An 18,660-nucleotide genomic window follows, 5' to 3' on the forward strand; every position below is an offset into this window, starting at 1 on the left:
ATAACTGAAATACGTAGGAGGAGTTCTTGGAACCACTTTAAAAGCATCAAATGTTGACAGCTAAGAATGTCTACTTAGAAGACAATTATTTCCATAATCAGTAGAAGATTGGGGTATTTTTTTAAGCACAAAAGAGATAGGGCCAGGCAACAGCAGCTGTATTTGGAGTTGGGAAGATTAACCACATTTACATCCAAGAGCCTAACCTAACTCAAACGGTGTTTATCCCTTTGTAACACCTCTAGTTTCAGTGGCATGAATCATAATATATCCTAATGTGTATTAAAAAAACCACCAGAACATTGTTGTGAACAGCATCCTGGGCTGTCTTTCAGTGAAGTGTGTCTTCCTTTGGATAACATTTGAGTTTTCTAGACTAAGTAACTTCTGGCAGTTTTCCAGAAATTCTGAGATACATACATGCGAGAACAGGGAAAGGATATAACTTCTTTGCCAGAAGCTAACTCTGCAATTTGAAATTCCTGAAGTTGGTTTGCTTCTCGCTTTGTACATTTCAGACATATAAACGGAGTTGCACGCAAAACAAGGCACAGGAAAATACCTTACGAAAGAAATGCAGACCCTCCACTGACCAAAAGCAAAAAAAGTAACAAGAGTGACTAAACCCCATGAGACTCACAGGATATGCAGAAGTAACCAGATTTCACAACTTACTGTCCAATACTTAATGAAATACTTGAAGACTGTTGCAGCAATATACAAGCAATACAACAAAGAATAGGCTAAGAACAGTAGAAAGAATTTGTAGTTAGAAAATCCAATGCAGTTATTCACCCTAGAGAACAAAAGCAAAGTTGAAATCAGGATGTGTAAAGCACACGGTTGTAACACAAGGGGTACTAAAATATGGGGTGGGATGGGGTGTGTGGTTTATTCAGCCCCTTGATTACACAACACAGTTTCATCAATAAATAGCTCCCCTTAGTGGCCCGAATGCAATATGACTACAGCCTCTTTGCTTTTCACTTGAAGACTCCTTGCTATACCAAGTAAAAGGACAGTTCATAGTTTTGGAATCTGTTTTGAAGTTGGTACCACTGGTGAATTTTTAAAGGATTTAAAATTTTTGGAAAATACCACAGGTAAAGGCCTGGAATTTCTTTTAAAAAAGTCAAAATTATAATTTATTTTACCCTGCCTATTTAATCAGTTAATTTTCACTAGGTGGCATGCTTTCTAGGAACTGATACACTTCCAAGTGTGGGAACCGGAAACGCTTCAGGGCCCCAAAGAGCAGAAATGCGACTGCTGGTGCTGCCCCATGGGAGCACGCGCCGGTGCCTGCAGCAGGAGCAGAGGTACTTGGGTACCTTCCTGTGTAAAAAGACACGGGAAGGGCCAGCCCCTTCACATCACTTCATGGTGACTCTACTCACTTCAGTGAAGAACTGTCCAGTAACTTACATGGCACAGACGGAACAATGGTGACAGTGATCTGCTGTGATGGAGAGACGGGACACAGCCTGACGCAAGTAAATATCAATTTATTGTATAGATACACGGGTATATATACTTTCAGAAGTCGCGCGTTTAAACAGATTGGTTCTTTTGAGCTAAGCATTGCATACTAAGCAATCCCCGATTGGTGGTTAACTACCATCAATCAACAGCAAGGTGTGATCTTTCCTTGGTGCCATCCGTCCCCCACTCCCTTATGCTCTGTCAGCATGACTCATCATGTTAATTGGTGTCTAGACAAGCTCGAGCACATTCCCCTCAGCTAAACGATTGCCACACGTGGTCCTAGTTTCCAGGCCGCTCCTGCAGCGATCAGGTTTTATTAGCAGGCATCTATCACAGAATCGAATACCTGAAATGAAAGACACGTTAATACCAAAAATTGAAAGGTGTTCTTTTTTCACACGTTAGTTAAGATTCCACTCATTTCCCAACTATTCACACTCTTTCCTCTATCACTTCAAAAGAGGAGTGCATTTGCAGCTGATTTTTGCTGCCAGGTCACAATCAGATAAGCAAGGCTCATAATTCTTCTGGAGACTCGCAGGTGCGGGGAACAATCCTCACTGCAAAGCACACAACCAGCTTAAAAGCGATAAACCACAAGTGTACACTTCCCTCTGGCCTCCACATTTACTCAGACTTTACAAGCATTCCATGTTGGTAATTGCCTGTACAGCAGGTCTCTCCTTCAGAATGCTCTGGCTTGTCTGACAGACATGAACAGGGCAGAGCCTCCAATATTAACACCGATTTCTTTCAAGCTTTGAAAGAGGCACCGTACGCATTTAATCACCAAACAAGGTCCAGAAATCTTTTCACAGAATTATGTCCTGCATCTTTAAGCTAGATCCATTCTAAGTAGAAACAACTACGGATTTTGTCATTCTATTACTATTAGACAATAGTAATTTGCATATAATATAGTATATAATTTTATATTATGTGCAATTTATTTGCAATTAATATAAAATATAAAATAAAAAAGCAGACAACATAAGTGGGCTTTTGAACTGCAGATACTGCTTCTCAAAGGCAGCACCTGGCACTCCACTGGAGATGAGCGGAAGTGTTCAAGGTTTTTTGTTTTCCCAAGCATAAAACCCGAGAGAAAAGGCATTGGCATTACTTGTACAAGAGTTACTCTGTGCACGCAGTGGCGTTAGGAACGCCCTGTTGATTGGCAGTATCGTCTGGATTGCCAGCATATGCTACTTTAGCGTGCTTGGTTAGCTTTAGAGGAACAAAGCTCTCTGCTTAGCTGACCTCCATTCCCTGTTCTTGTGTACACCGGCAACTTCCTGGCGATTTCAGTGAGAATTTGCCTCTGTACCTCTGGCCTTTCTTCATTTTTGTGAAGGATCCCAGAGACGCGGCTGCACTCCTGCATCCTTGAGCCCCAGGTAGGGACATAGTCAGATAGATGAATATGAGATTGAACGGGGAGGTGGGGTTGCCTCCCTGGGTGGAAGGCTCCTGCATTTCTGCACTTTCACTCTTTTAAGCCCCATCTAATTATGCAACTTAACTACTTTGAGAACAACAGTTTTGCTGAATATGCAACAGTCTCGTCATCGATTTTGATGTGGGGAGACAGAAGGAAAAAGCTGTTTTAATGTTCAAGCGTTTCTGCAGGGCTTGACTGATGGAAAAAACAGAGCCCTCTCCGGTCTATCTGAAGTCAAATGCCATTTTCTCATGTGTCTTGGATGGGCCCACGTCTACTGGAGCAGAAAGGTATAAATCTTGGCTCTTTTCCTACCCATTTTTCTTCAGGACTGTAGCTGATCGTTAACTACAAGGTGATTTAAAGAACGTAGTCAAAATTTCTTAGTAACTGAGTATCCTTTATTGACAGCACTGGATGCACGGGGGATCTTTCCGCCTAACGTGCATGTCTAAAGTAACTGATTATCTTATATTTATACAATGAATATTCAATTAACGCCTATACATATTCATTACCTAACCCCGCCTACTCTCCCTTTGTATGTTAATCAGCTTATCAGTCCTTTGCCCTTGTGCAAATTCCTCCAAGAATTGTGGGCAGGGGTCTCTGGGAGGAAGGCCCGTAGGTCTTCCTCATGGTGTACTTTTCACCTTTTGCCTTGTATGTGATGGTCTTGCAAGTTTGCAGTGTTCTTATTGGTCTGAGCTAATTTATGTCCTTGTCGACCATCTGTTTCTTCTGCTTGTTTCTTTCAGTCACTCCCTCTAGATAACTTTTAAACAGGCCCCTTGTTAGAGAAAGTTAAAGAAAGAGAAACAGACTCCTTCTTTCATCAGTTATTTCATTAATTATTTCTTTCAGACTATGGTTACATGACCTAATTACTGTACCTACAATCTTTGAGTAAATGTAAGTTTTTAGCCTTGGTACAGGGCTGTATGGAGAATTTCATAGTAGCTTTTGTTGTGCAACTACTAGTTACATTAGAATATATTTCTTATATTCATTATAACTACAAGGTTTATTCTATCCTAAAGTGAATTCATACAATATCAAAGGAACGCAGCTTCATTAACGTGCATTAGCCAATGACTTTCCTATTACCACTGCTGTCTTCAGTCAAAGAATCATTTATGGAAAACAAGGGCAGAGGGAACAACATGCTTTGGCAGCTTTAAGATTATAGGCCCAAAGTTTTATACCCTCTGTCTTACATTTTTACGTTAAAGTATCACGAAATATTACCATGATTTTCATTATTATTTGTGGCACTAAATACTGCAGCACACAGTGCCAGATGGCTGATATTCAGAATGAAAATAGTGCAAGGCCAGTCTTAGGAAGACTCAGTAAGAATATAACAGCATGCATTCTACAACCAATACAACACTGGGCAAAACCACAAAATTCTAGGAGAGACTGAGATCAAATAACCAAAATACATAACACATTCCTGGTATTTAAGGTGACTTGTGGCTGTCATGTGAGAGGTTAAACAGCCTTTTTCAGTGGCGCGCATTTTGGTTAGGATTTTAGAGGCATTCTAGTTAGGATTTTAGATAGTTTTATAGCCCTGTGTTATCTGTAATTGAACTAGCTGATATGATACATTTTAAATAATATGTAAAGCAGGTAACGATATGTTCATACAACATTTAAACTGTTTGCCTTAACAAAATATACAACAAGTCTTGTTTAGGGTAAAGGTGGACAAACCCATGCTTTTTAAAGAAGAAAATCAGAATGCCAATTTTGTAACATAATCAAACATTTAAAAATAGAGCTCAGATGCTATTTAATTGATACAAAGTGTAATTCATACTGCACTTCAAATGTATGTGTAGCTGCTCTGTTCTTAAATGTAAGGTCTGAGTATTAATAGTTCATATTTTTCTAGAAATAAGTACAACAGTCCCCATCTCCAAATGAGTACTGTGCCTTTTGGCACATATTCTACTTGCCCAAACTAATTTTATTTCTCTGAGTGAGGGGTTCTTTTCCACCCCACAGTCTTGTCCTGTCTTCCCATTTTTACTTTCCTTGCATTCATTTCTTCCCATTAATTTTCCCACTTTCTTCATATACTTTGGTGAAGCATTTGCCTCCTTGTGCTCATACCCTTCCTGTACTGTTGTTTATAAATTATGATTGCGTATTGCTACTTTTCTTTATCCCCTAGCCTGACTCCCAAATTCATTTTGATTTCAACAGCTCTGGGGGCACTTTCATGTAGTCTGATTCCTGCCACAAATGGAATTGTCAAGGTTTACCATACAAAATACAGGTTTCAGTCTTGCCTGGCATACTGATTATCTGGCATTCAGTGTTGATGCTTTCCATTTTATAGAAATGTATAATATGTTATATATCTTAGATTTATAAATAGTCTTTTTGAAATTGTACTCTGCTTTTTTACAGCTGGAAGAAGTAAGTATTTGCCACGATGTGTAAAGTTCATTACGAATTTATAATCATATTAAACACCTTTAATGAGAAAGAACTTAAAAACTTTAATAAACTCTAAATAAGGTCTTATTTTGCCTACATGCAGCAGGGCTTATGTTTCTTCTGCTGAGCTGCTACTGTTAAGTTTATCTCATGACCACTTCGGAGCTTGCGTTGATTTCTGCCTGTCTCCCAGCAAATCCTCTGCTTCTACAGCTAAATCTGCTGAGAAACAGATTTTATTTGGTTTTCTTTCTTTTTTTTTGTCCCACACTACTTTAAACAGTGTAAATTTATAAAACGCGTCTGTTAGCTTTCTGTGTCTATAGCATGAGCTTTGTTCTCCTGGCTAGGTCACTTTGAGAGAAGGGGCAGTCCTGTTCCTGGCCACTGTAGGTCTATGGCCTCTTCCCCTCTCTGCATCTCCCTCGCCGTTTGTGCACTGATGCATACAGGTATCAATAATCTGGTACTATGTAAATAAACTGGGATCAAAAGGAGAGAGAGAAAGAGAGAGGGAAGGAAAGAAGATGGGAACTGGAGAAAATACTGAAAATAGTAGGGGGAGGAAATAAACGCAGCAGCACCAGGGAGTTATTGAAGAAGGAAGAGCAGGTAAAGGCAAAATGTGCAGGGAAAATACTAGTTTCAAATATATTAAGTACCTTTTTGGCCTTCAAAGTGTAGGAAAAAATAACCCCATACGCATTAGCGCAGAAAATGGAAATTCTAAAGCTGTTTTTTTTCTCAGTTCATGATAATGGCATATTAAAATTGCTAATTATAAAATTTTCCATCAAATACCACACAGCCACTTGATACTGTGAGCATATGCATATATGTGTAATGGCAGATTCTTCAGTGCAGATCATTTTCTCGTGTCTTAGGCACTCTAGTTGTAAATATCCTGAATGAGGGGATACCAATGTTAGAAACGATAACAATTAAAACAATTTTATTTTGGGTTCAATCAATTTAGGTTGAGAAACAATAAGCAAAAACAGCGCTGGGTGCGCAGAGAACTCAATTAGTTCCACCACACGCACACCTGAGTCCTAAAAGCAGCATCTTTTATCCCCGGATCTTGACCAATCTCCTCTCACTGGATGTTCGTCCCGCTCTTTCCCCATTGGGTCGTTAGGGTTCTCCTGTTGGCTCTCCTTTGGCGCGCTTTTTTCAAATCTCAAGGCCTTTGTCTCCTTCGGCGGGCCTTCCCTACCTGGTTTTGCTTTCCTTATCTCCTTCAGCTTCAGCGGGCTTTTCCAAGCAGCGATTGCCTCAGGGGAAGGGGAAACCATCACATTGTCTTAAAGGAGAACCACAGGCACCCACTCACCACAACTGCGATACAGGTCCCAGATTTACATAGGGTACAACAATTACACTTATCACAGTACATTCTATTTTTGACATGAATCATGACTGCGTTTATCACACCAACTCTCTCTCACATTGCCATGATGACAATTATTCGCCAGGTATTTATCTGTAGCTTTCCTGTACTTCATCTGATCCCATTGCTTCCAGTACTCCTTCCTTCTATCAGCATTAGTAATTTCTTGCCCTTCTTAAATGTTTTCGGCACGGGGTATTGTCACCCCTCAGTTATCTGTAGACTAAGCTGCTAGCACTTAGCACTTCCAATTCCTTTTTCAAAATTAATCGCCTCCTCTCCACCCGTCCGCTGATACGATTTCTCAGTGCCAGATGAATGACAGAACGTCATTTTCAGTATTCCATCAGAACACTAGACATTGCTCTTTGTATTTCATGAGAGGAATGGGTTTATTTCTTATGCGGTTGGTGCTTGATGCAGAATTTTAGAACTGTATTAGACAAAAAATTAGCGCAGCTCTGTCCTAAAGGCAGTATGACCTGATTGCTCAAATGCGTGTTTCCGTCTTCAGGTTTAGGGTCTTGCTGGAAGTATGTAGGTGGTTCTGTCACTGGTCGCATGGGACCTGCTCTTCTCTCCCTGTTGAAGGAAGGCAAGAGTGTAACGGTGCGGTTGCCTCAGCGCGGTACCGTGAGGTTTAGCAGTACACGTTTGCCGAGTGATTTTGCCAGTCTCCGTTAGAGAGGCATTAGAGCCGAGTCAACTACTGCGACACCACAATTCAGGGTTCGTTTACCCACACACAGGGTATTTGGTGCTGCACATGTCCAGAGAGCTTGAGGCGGTGGAAATACTGGACACGTATCACGCGGCCAAGAGCCTGCGCTGCAGGTCAGACCGATCCAGAACACACTGTATCTGCACGTATGGAGGCTCCTCAGCAGTGCATGTGGAAGCATTGCAGAAACATTTGAGATCCCTCGAAAGATGCTGCAGTTCTGGCCAGCCTCTCTGTCCATGCTATCCCAGCCAGTCACAATTACCACATCCTGCCTGGTCAAACTTCCATGTTGACAAGGGCGTACCACGGGCAGCGGATCTATGGAAGCTGTATGCCTAGAATGTGTGTTTATCTTTCTGAACGATGCCACCGGGCGGCACTGTTCAGACCAAGCTCTGCCAGATGCAATTAGGATGAAGAATTAGATTAGTGACAGAGAAATGTCGCCTCTGTCGTTTAAAGTGAATCCTGGTCAGAAGCAAAGTTGCGTATCAAAGTGCAGGGTAGAGAAAACCTGTCTCATTAAAAATCAGCTTTAAGCCAATTGTCCTCTTCCTTTCTGTCTGTCTGTCTGTCTCTCTCCCCAGCAAATGAGCTTACAACTTGCCCTCAAGGCGAGAGCATCAGCAGTCAAGCTCTGGTAGCTTTGAAGAAATCTTTATGTGATTAAAAATGCCACACAGAGTTACAGCTTCCTCTCGGCTCTGCATTCCAATCAGATGGGAGTATATAGGCCATTATAAATGTAATCCGTGGCGTATCTCTGTCTTCCTAAACGGGGTGGTTAATTAGGAACCATACTACTGCTGCGTTACGCTGGTCATAGAGGAGCCACGGCTGAGCTGAGGGCTGTGCTGGCCGAAGGTGGCTCGCAGCCAAGCCCCAGGCAGGGTGCAGAATGCAGCATGAGGTGTGCGGAGCCATGCCGCCCTGTGCCATCTGGGCACAGCTTCGCTCCGGTGCTGCGGGCCGAGGTCTGTGCCCCAGCCCAGCGCACCGGCAGGGACCCGCGCCCGCTCGGGCTCTGCGCCGGCAGCCACCCCGGGGTCCAGCCGCCCGTGGGGAAGGCGAGAGCACTAACGGCACCTTGGGAGAGCGCCCGACTGAGCAACACAGACTGTATGCCGAAGTGCCGCCATGTTCATGGCGCCGCTGCCCTGTGTGAGCGGTGCTGGCAGTTCGTGGTTTGGGATGCGGGCCCCCCTGTTTCACCACCCCGATTTCTCCACATTACCGGTACCGCCGGAGCGAGAACCGCCCCGAGGAGGTGCCGGCTCGGGAGCGCCAGAGGCCGCGACCTAGCCGTACCGGGAGGCGGCCGACCCCTCAGCGCGGCGGGGCAGGGCGGGGGCAGCACCCGCGCCCTCCCGCCACACCGGGCGGCCCCGGCGGGCGGTGTTGCCATGGCGACGCGCCCCGCCTTCTCCTCCGCGCGGCCGGGCCGGGAGCGCGGTCCCGCCCCGCCCCTCCTCCCAGCGGGTCCGCCGGCGTCCCACAATCCTCTGCTCCGCCCCGCGCAAGATGGCGCTGCTGGGGGCTCCGCGCAGCCTGGCGGCAGCCGGGTCCCTCAAGCGGCGGCTGCTGGCCTTCGCCCTGCTGCGGCCTCCGGCGGCCGCCGCCGCCTGCGCGCACGGCTGGCTGGCGGGGAGCGGGCGGCAGCGGGCCCCGGGGAGCGGCCAGGTGCGTGGGGACGCCGGCCCGGCAAGGGCAGGGCGGCGGAGGGCGCCGGGGGCGGGCGGTGAGGGGCTGAGGAGGGGCGTCGGGCCCCGCTGCTGCCCCTGGAGCCCTGCGGGGCGGCCTGCGCCGTCCGTACCTCGCCCGGCTGTCGGGGCCCGGGCCGGACGGGGGAGCCCCCTCAGAGCAGCTGAGGGAGCCCCCGCAGAGCGGCCGGGGGGCCGTGGCGCGGCTCGCCTCATGCAGCCTTCCTGGAGGGGCTGCGGGCGGCTGCAGGCCGGAGCTGCCCCCCTTGTGCCGTGTTCGGGGCACCGTCCCTCCGCCTGCGCCGCCTCCGATCAGCTGTCCGTGGGCCAGCGTTACAGAAATGCCTTCGCACGGGCGCTGAACATTGTGTAGAGGATAACTTATGCTGACAGCTAATTTTGCCGTTATGTAGGGAAAAGAAATGGGAATTTGAATTCTTTCTGTCAGCAGTGGAAGGCTGTAACACGTTCCAGTGAATGATTTTTTTGTTACAAGTAAAGAATTGAGTACGTGTCTCAAATTGAGTAAGTCCAGCCTTCGACAATACCTATGCATTTTTCAGAGTGAATGAAGGAAGTGTGTCTCAAAGATTGAGCCGGATGAACTTCCCATAAACTCCCAGATGGTTATTATTACTGTTTGATAATAACCTTTTTTGGTTTCTTCTTTTTTCCCCTCCAGAGTACCAGTGTTTGTGACTAGTTTTCATTGTCATCCGCCTTGATTAGTTGCCCCTGACAGACAGAATTCTGTCATAGGCTGCGGTCAGGTTCATGTTACTCACTGGGTTAGATGGGATGAGCAGGACTGAAGCAGTCCAGCTTGGGGGTTTTAGTTTTGAAACCTGTGCAAGACAAGAAGCTGGGAGTTGAAGGTGACGCAGATAAAGTATTTCTCCCATGTGTTTGGAGACATTGAAATACATCAGGCTACTCAGTATTGTCCGATGTTCCTGGAAACATATTTCAGATGTTAGTGAGTAAGCAACAATGTTATCATGGTGATGTATAGACGTATTAATTATAGTCCTGTTTTCCTTTTGAATGTTTTTATTATCATCCTTGCTGATAAGTTTTAATTGCCACGTGTTGCTAAGCACCAGATTTTCTGAACTAGAAAGCTGAGGCGATGTCTGTAGTATATATATGCGCTCGTCTCTTTGGCCTTTTAGTTTCTAGGCACATCTATGTTAGAAAGTGGACAATTATGCATTTCTTTTTTTACAGTCTGGTGATAAATTTTTGCTTCACTTCTGCATCAAGCTGTATTTGAATGAAAATTAGAATTCATTAAATGCAAGAGCAAGATCTTACGTTTTGTTATATAAAAACTTTGTACCACATTATGACAAATGGGCAACATGTTTTATGTGTGTTGTGCAAATGTCATTTATTATTATCTGGCAGGAGGCTCAAGCTTACTGTTCTGGAGGTTTTGGTTGTAATGTCCTTTAAAATTTTGGGACTTTTTTTTTTTTTTTAACATGTCATTACATTTGCTGACAGAGGAAAAATGCATTGTCTGGTGATTTGAGTTTCCGTTTTGCTCCCTCCTCCCCACCCCCCTTGATTTTTCAGCTAGGTCAAGAAATATTGTGCCGACATTAACAGAAGTGACTGTCAGCAGTTGGCTAGACACTTCAGCAGGCTGTATTTCAGAGTGACTAGCCACTGATTTTTTTTTTTTTTATAAATTAGGCAGTTCAGCATTTAAAAAATCTTTTGGAAGCAGGTATGTGCATCCTGTTTTAGTTTGTTGTTTAGTTATTGTGCTATGTTTATACACTAATGAGGACTCTTAAATATTTTTAATGGGCTTATTCTGAAAGTTTTTATAGATACTAAAAAATCAAAGAAGTACACCTGGGTTTGCATTTAAAACAAATTTGTTTGCTGCAGTCCTAAGCAGTGTGCTTCACAGTCATCTGGGAATAAGGTTTAATGAAAGTAGTGTTTTATAGCACATGTTCTCGTGAAAGCCTCCAGGCTACTGTGTGATGACACATCTTAGTATATATTCTTTAGCACATGAAAAAGCTCTTATGTTACCTTTATATTCTAGGTATCAAATATGGGTTAGATTTTGCACTAGGTTGTTGAATATAAGCAAAGGCAGTAAATGTGAAATAAATACCCATGATCCAGCCTGTTAATCTCATGTGGAATGGGAGACTGGTGGGACCCAAACACTTGTGAAATCCAGATAGTTGGCTTTACTGGCATGTCTTCCCCGAAGTGTTCCTAAATGGTAAGGGCCTCCCTGGGAGGGCGCACCTCAGGTGACATTGTTATACCAGCAGCATGGTGCTTCTTACTGCTGTAGTAAAATTATTTTTGTGAGTAAAATCAACTGTACAAGCACAGTTCAGCTTTTATTGCTGTAACTACGCAAATAGCAGAGGCTTGTGGCAGCGTAGCTGTGTCGTTCAGGAGCTCTGCCTTGTACAGCTCAGGCTGGTAAACACTATAGCCGCAGCTTAACTTGTGGGAAAAAGTGTGATTAAAGGAAGGAAAAGCTCTGGTGAAATAGGACCATAACAGCAAAGTTACCAACCATTCTTTTTGAAAAAGGTCATTTCAAACACTTGCCTGTCATCCTTCTACTCTGCTTTGTATCCATGCAGTACTTGATCCCCCTGTCTTCATTGTCTCATGTTGGCTGGAAGTTTTTTTTTTTTAAGCTTGGAATTGTTAAATTGTCTTATAATACAGTGTATGTATTTTCTATGGCAGTTAGTACAATGAGATTCAAATATAGTAGAGTTGTTTAGGTACTGTTGCATTACAGATCTATTTTTTTCCCTCACGCTTACATTTTTCGTTTTTCACTGTTTTTGATTAGAATCTTGCTTTTCTGAGTAACAAGACATGTAACATTTATATCCTGGAAAGGAAAATAGCTAAATTTATGGAGGGGAAAAACAGGTGCTGTAAATATTGCAGAACTGTGATCAGATGCCATTTATTGATATTGAGATCAGTTTGCATTTCCGTAAGTGTCGCTCCTTCAGTTTACCCTCCTGTGGTTGGAGTAGGCAGGGGTTCGTTATGTCAGAACTCATATTTTGAATTTAGGATCTCTGCTGGGTAGTGATAGAGAGAATCGGCAAGTTGGATGTGGCCTGCTTGTTGAACTCTGAAAAGTAACCAAGCAAAGACTATTTTTTTCCTAGGAAGCTTAGGGTTTTTTTGTAGAACAGTTTGCCCGCATCCAAAATAAAAGCAATAGCAAATTCTATTCAATCTAAAACTTAAATGGAAGGAAAATAGCATTTGACTGAAAAGGTCCAACAGCTTTTAACTAAGGATAATTATTTTACTAGGAATCCGTATAAGCTAAGAAATACACTGAGGGGTTTCTTTCAGAGAGGATGTTGGCAGTTGTAGAAAGCGGGGCTTTGTAAAATGCTGCAAGTGTAACGGTAAAAAATAAAGACTTTTTTTTTTTTTTCCCCCTTGCATTATCTTGCCCTTCCAGCTGCCACATGATGTGATAAAGAGCATGTTCTTCTGCATAATTTAATAATATCCTTTTCTCTGGAAGTGGTTGTAAAAGAAATTTCAGGTATTTTCATTAAATGTATTTCTATTTTGCCGTTCTTTTTCTTTTTACCTGAAGCTTGGACCGTTCTGTGAAATTATACTGATGTTTATTGTCCAAGGCATCATTTCACATGTCTGTGTGCATTGCTAAATTCTCTTCTCTAGATTTTGATGGTGTAGTTGAACAGCTTGATGCATGGGAGCTGTTAATCAACAGTCACCGTTAGTCAACAGTCTTCACTGACAGATATATGCTTTGTAACGGAGTATTTGAAATTCCTTGAATTTTCAAAATTCCATTATAGAGGAAGGATTACTGCTGAGCAGATCAGCAGTCCCATGTGTCTGTCTATAAAAATGGACATCTAATAATACTGAAAAGTGTTGCAAGGGAGGTTATATAATGAAGTAAAACAGATGGAACTATGGGAATTTGATCTGAAAGTAATTTGGGAAATACAGGGGGGGCACAGGGTAAGCAACACTCCCTGTAGCAGGGGTGCTGTGGTACACTGGGGTGTCTGCTGTGATGCTGTGTGGGTTTTCTCCTCTGCCATTGAGACGTGTTGTACCAAAACAAGCCAAACGTGAGGGTATGTTAGTAAGATGTTACGGGGAAAACTCCTTAAGGTATCTATTTGTTAACCTTCTTGGTTTCATTTGCTCTGTACACATTCATCTATGTGTACAGAGCAATTGCACATTGGCCATTGTTATATGTAACTCCAGTGAAGTTTGTATTGTTCATATTGGTGGCAGTTTAGTCTATATTTATAGCAGAATATTTTCACCTTTTCTCTGATCTTCCTCTGCTCTTTCCTATTAATCTTTTCTTGCCTTGCAAACTAAGCAAAATTGACACTGGGACTGGAATACTTCACAGGTACTTGGACCCCACCTTCAGTTATCTTTTCTATTACAGTTATTTTTTAAAAAAACACAAAATCATCCCCATTAGGTTAGTGCAGTATGTCTGGAACGGTACATAATATATTCCAGAGAGAAGCTTCTAAGTGTGGATTTGACCTTGCGCAAATGTGTTTAATCCCTGTTGTTTGTTTGCATTTATAGTATTTAAACTACCACCAACAGTCATGACACTTTAGCAATATGACTTTTATGTGCAATCAGTACTAGACATCTGTTTCATCCTTTAGAGTATATAGAATCATATCCAAAAATACATTAAAAGAACATAATGGTGCAGAGTCAGGCATTCAGAAGTTTGGAAATGCCAGAATTAAAGTTCCCTGCATAATTTCTTAAACTGAGAAATAAGCAGGACTTGCTCCTGCTCCTTTAAAGCAATAACCTGCTACTTTTATGTGTTGCAGAGAAGGTTCAAGTATGCCTTTCCTTTGTAGTCTTAAATCTCTTGGGAAAGAGTTGTAATGAGGGAAAGTGGAGTCCCAAGTCTGCCCGCAGGAATTGCAGAGAGTGACAGCGTAGGCTTCAGTCGGACTCATTTGGGCATTTTTGTTAATAATACTGTGATGGCTGGAGGATTTATCAGTGAAATAAATTGTTCACCTTGTTTAATTCTTTATTTCTTTGCTGAGACTTGGGTTTTAGTAGGAGCCTAGGAGAGGATTGAAACCTCCAGTCTTCCAGGCTAAAGACTGAAAATAAGAACAGGTTTTCTTATTTTTTATAAGAAAAAATCTTTTCTTATAAAAATCTTTTCTTTTTTATATCTTTTCATCTTTTTGCTGTATTCATCTCTTAACCCTATGACAGTTCATAGCTTCAGTCAAGCAGGTAGTCTAATGCAGCGATTGAGACCGGGTTTGCTGGTGTTTCAATAGAAGTTGTTCTTTTGATGGTGTTTGTCTCCTATGTCAGGCAGAAGAGAGCTTTGCCAGCTCTGGGGTCAAAGGATATGAATTATTAGTAAAATATTTTTATCATGTCCTATGAGTACATTCTAGAAAAACCGTAACTAGTTTCTTTCCAATAGCTGTTGGAGCATCAGTTGTGTACTCCCATGTGCTAGGAATATACGACAACAACAGCAAAATGCATTCAGAGTTGAATACCTGGATTTCAGTTCTTACAGTACTCAAGATTTTTTTTTTCTTGCAAGGCCAAGCAGGAGAGAATGGCACTGCTCACGAGAGGTTCCAGCTGTGTTGTCTTGAGAAGCCAAAGCATTGAGTAGTGGTTCATCAGCTCCTAAACTTCACTTTGGCATGGTGTCTTAACCGTCTTTTATTGGCATGATGTGTTTAAGGAAGTATAAATGCTGGCGTAAAGATGCTGAGCGTTTCAATATACTGACTGCACTCTAGGCTGTATGAGACAGGAACTCAATCTCATTGGTATGAATGTAGGACTTGCTGGTATTAAGCCTCTCACCCTGGATCTTGTCTCTGCTATAAATTCTACATTGTCATCATATAATCCCTACTTCTGAATGGCCTCTGACTGGTGAAGCAGGTAGAGTTGTATTGATGTAACTGCCTTTGTGGAATTAAAGAACACTGCTGCCTTTCGTATTGGTGGTACAATTTAATTTGATGTTGGGTTCTAGACACTTCCCAGGTGCCACGGTAGTAGTTACTGCTAGGAGTGCTTACTCCTCCTCTTGCATGTTGATGTTATCCAAAATAACCATGCCTTTGTAATGATTACGTTAATTTACAGTAACCTGGGATGTGCTGAGGCATCTTGAAGTCTTTCTCTTTTTCCCTTGTATTTTCTGTTTATCTCACTGTTCATAAGGAGAGCATATTAGTTTAGACGGAATCCTCTGTGCTGACGTGAAACTGTGAAGTTACGAGTGTATCTACAATGGAGTGCCTTATAAATGGAGCTCTTTAATTTAACCCAGGTCTTGGAAGCATCGGGATAGTTCACCCAGGCCAGTTAGCTTTACAAAGTGCAAAATGTATAATTGTAATGTTTGCTGGTTTCTGTTTGTCGTGTCATATAATGGAAATGTTTGCAATAAGCAGGTCCCATGTGGTGACTTGTGGGGGAATGATCTTCATTTTCTTAAAAATGACTAAATCACAACTTGCAGTATGTGTCTTAAGACACATGTGTCTTAAGTATGTGTCTTAAGAGCAAAGGAACATTCAAAGCAAGGTATAAAATATACGACAGCATGGCTGTTTGTCAAGGTTTAAAATACCCTTTCTTATGATCAGGTTTGGCTTTTTTTCCCTTTTTGGCATTTGTCCTTTGCCGTGGGCTGATGAGCAGTGCTTTCGCTAGTTTGCTCTGTGGTAGTGATTTTTATATAATGTGAGGTGTATGGTTAATATTGCAACAGAGCAGTAAAAGATTTAATATTGAATGTGTCAGAGATGACGTGGCACCATTTTTGCTAACCAAAAGGGAGGTCCCTGTTTTGCCACTGGGGAAGCACTGCCAGCTAGTCCATCTAAGGAAAATAAATGGTCCTTTGAAACTCTTATGGAAAATTAATTTCTTTCAATGTAACATGTAAAGCATGCTACAGTTGGTGCCTAGCAGTGTATCTATTAAAAGATGCACTGATGGAGATGTGGATAGTGGGTATCTTGTGTCCTGCCTACCTAAAACTTGTAGTCAGCCGTGCTCTGATTTCCGATAGTGCCAGTGCTTCCCAGTTGGGACACGTAGCTTTGATTAGCCTTGTGGTCTGTGAGACGAGCATGGCATGAGCTGAGCTAAGAGGAATTGAATACGGCAGAACCTATAAGCATAAGAATAACATTTCCTAATGAAAAATAGAGCGAAAGAATATTTGAAAGAAGTCAGAAGACAACCTGGGAGAAAATTAAAATGAGAGAAAAGGGAAAACTTTGGGCTTTCGTGGTACAAGAGAAACAAAGTCTGATGGGAGTGGGGATTCAGGGAGGTTCTGGAAAGGGTCACTGTCACTCAGCAGTTTTAATAGTTGAGTGTAATTTATTTTACAGCTGCTCCCCACCAGTTTTTCCATGGTCAGTTGTTAAAAATCAAAACCTTGTTTTCATGTTATGCTTGTTTACATAAACTAGATGAATATTCGCTGAATGTGAAGTACATGTTCTGCATGACTCCATTTTTACTTCCCCCCCACGTTTTATTCTGTAGATTCCGCCAGTCTGCAAGCAAAGATCATGGCACAGTCTGCGAGGGGATTATTCAAGGCCGTTTTTAGAGGCTTCAGAGGTAGGTATAAATTTTTTTTCTTCCTACTTGCAGGTCAGAGGAAATTCAAGCCCTTGGAGCATCTTACAGTTTAATCTGCTGTTTAAAAGCTTCAGACTATTGCACACTCCTCAAGAAGTCTTTTTGAATCTCTAGAAATGAATAATAATACAGTAACTTAGAAGAGTTCTTAAAAATGTAGGTTTTGTGTGTTGACACTTAGATTCATGTTGTCAGGCATAGAAGATACCAATGCATAGAAAGCTGTGAGTTTTCCTTGAGTATGTAGGGCTTTATTACTTCAAAATTCTGCTTAGGTTGTGGAATATCAAGAAACAGTGAAAATTTATTCTCATCATTCTGAGTGCCAGGATGTCAGGCGCTTACTCATATGAGGTCTGCTTGCCTTAACACTAATGTAAACATAAGGAAGATGCAATTTATACTGTTCATGGAATAATTATGACACATTTCAAAGTTACACACTTTGCTTGAATGAAGCTAGGAAATGTTTTTGTCTTGTTTTTTGAGCGTTTTTGTTATTAGAATCAGAACCAACTTAAGCAGCTAAAATGTTTTGAGGGTCCTTGGAACTTCAAAGCATGAAATCTACTTAGATTGGGTTTTATAATGTTTTTCTTTAATATATGAAAAGTGAAATTCTGCTTTAGGAAACCCTGAGGTGCGCTATCAAACCATATTATAAAACGGGATTCCTAAAGGGCTTTTGCATGGCTTGAACCCAGAAATTGTCAACATGTAGCAAATCTTTTAAACAAAATGCAGACTGTTTTTGAAAAGCTTTAATATGTCCATTGTTTGTGGTAGGCACTTTGAAATTGAACTTGGAGAAACACCTAGTGGTAGTGAGTTACTATTTTTTAGTATATCTGCGTGCATTAATACAGAAATTTTATCTGTATGTATTTAGCAGGGAATCTTGGCCATGTGCTAAGAGAAATGAGCATTTTTTGTAAAAAAAGCAGGATCTTTTCCTAACTGCACCTGTATATGGATTGCAGCAGGGGCTCTCAAATGGGTTAACTTTTACCTGTTGTACGGTGCCACTAGGCCATTCTCATCCTGATAGGAAAAAGTGTGAAGCGTATTTATCTCTTTATTTTGCCCCCAAGTGAAGTTACTGTTTACATACATGGAAAGAGTATTGTTGATTAAATGTGTTGCACTCTATATATTAATGTGCTTCAGTATGGTTATCCTCCAAAACTTTAATTTATTTTCTATGTTCTGCAGTCCATTTTTCAGTTCTTAGGTATCCTTTTAACTAAAATATATAAGGCTTTGTTTACCTCCTGGCTACTTGGAACATGCTCTTTACTATACTGCTGGATTTATAGTCCCTTTCTTAATATTGTTTCCTTAAGCAAGGCAAGGTTTTTAGAGAGAGGCAGTATCTTTTATTAAAGCAAGCCAATACAGTTGGAGAATGAGGGAGGGAAAACAGACCAGTAGTTCTTCTTTCTCTTGGCTTTCACATGCTTGTTTCCTGAGGCTCTTGCAAATTGACTTTTCATTTTCACACAGATCCTCCCAAGGTGGCGACTGATAGAAAAGAGAATGTGTTGGCATGGTCATGCAGGTGGAGGGCTTCACACAGATCCAAAGGAAGGGGTAAAAAATTGCTTAATTACTATTGCTTCTATTGCTTTTTAAATAAAAACTGTGAGCAGCTCTCCCCACCCCCCAGAAAAACTCCAAAGCTGCTGACCCCAAGCAACAACTTGTCAAAAACTGTATTGGTAGGTATGTGAATATGTAGTGGAGTAGATACTGTAGTGGAGTAGAT

At 41.9% G+C, this 18,660-nt stretch overlaps 1 protein-coding gene across 2 annotated transcripts in view; it reads left to right on the plus strand.

Moving 5' to 3' along the window:
• Positions 1–8,977: 8,977 nt before the first annotated feature.
• The window catches only part of ABCB7 (ATP binding cassette subfamily B member 7), a 44,817-nt gene continuing 35,134 nt past the window's right edge, over positions 8,978–18,660 (plus strand). The window contains exons 1-3 of one of the 2 annotated variants that reach the window (XM_080365409.1): positions 8,978–9,171; positions 16,797–16,874; positions 18,399–18,485. In XM_080365409.1, the coding sequence (XP_080221535.1) occupies positions 9,013–9,171; positions 16,797–16,874; positions 18,399–18,485 (324 nt within the window). In that variant the 5' untranslated portion in view covers positions 8,978–9,012. Of the gene's footprint in view, positions 9,172–10,791; positions 10,924–16,796; positions 16,875–18,398; positions 18,486–18,660 lie in introns of those variants that run through there. The other variant, XM_080365410.1, reaches the window with a different exon arrangement.

Source organism: Falco punctatus (genome assembly GCF_963210335.1).
Source record: "Falco punctatus genome assembly, chromosome: 15".
Taxonomy (NCBI): Eukaryota; Metazoa; Chordata; class Aves; order Falconiformes; family Falconidae; genus Falco; species Falco punctatus.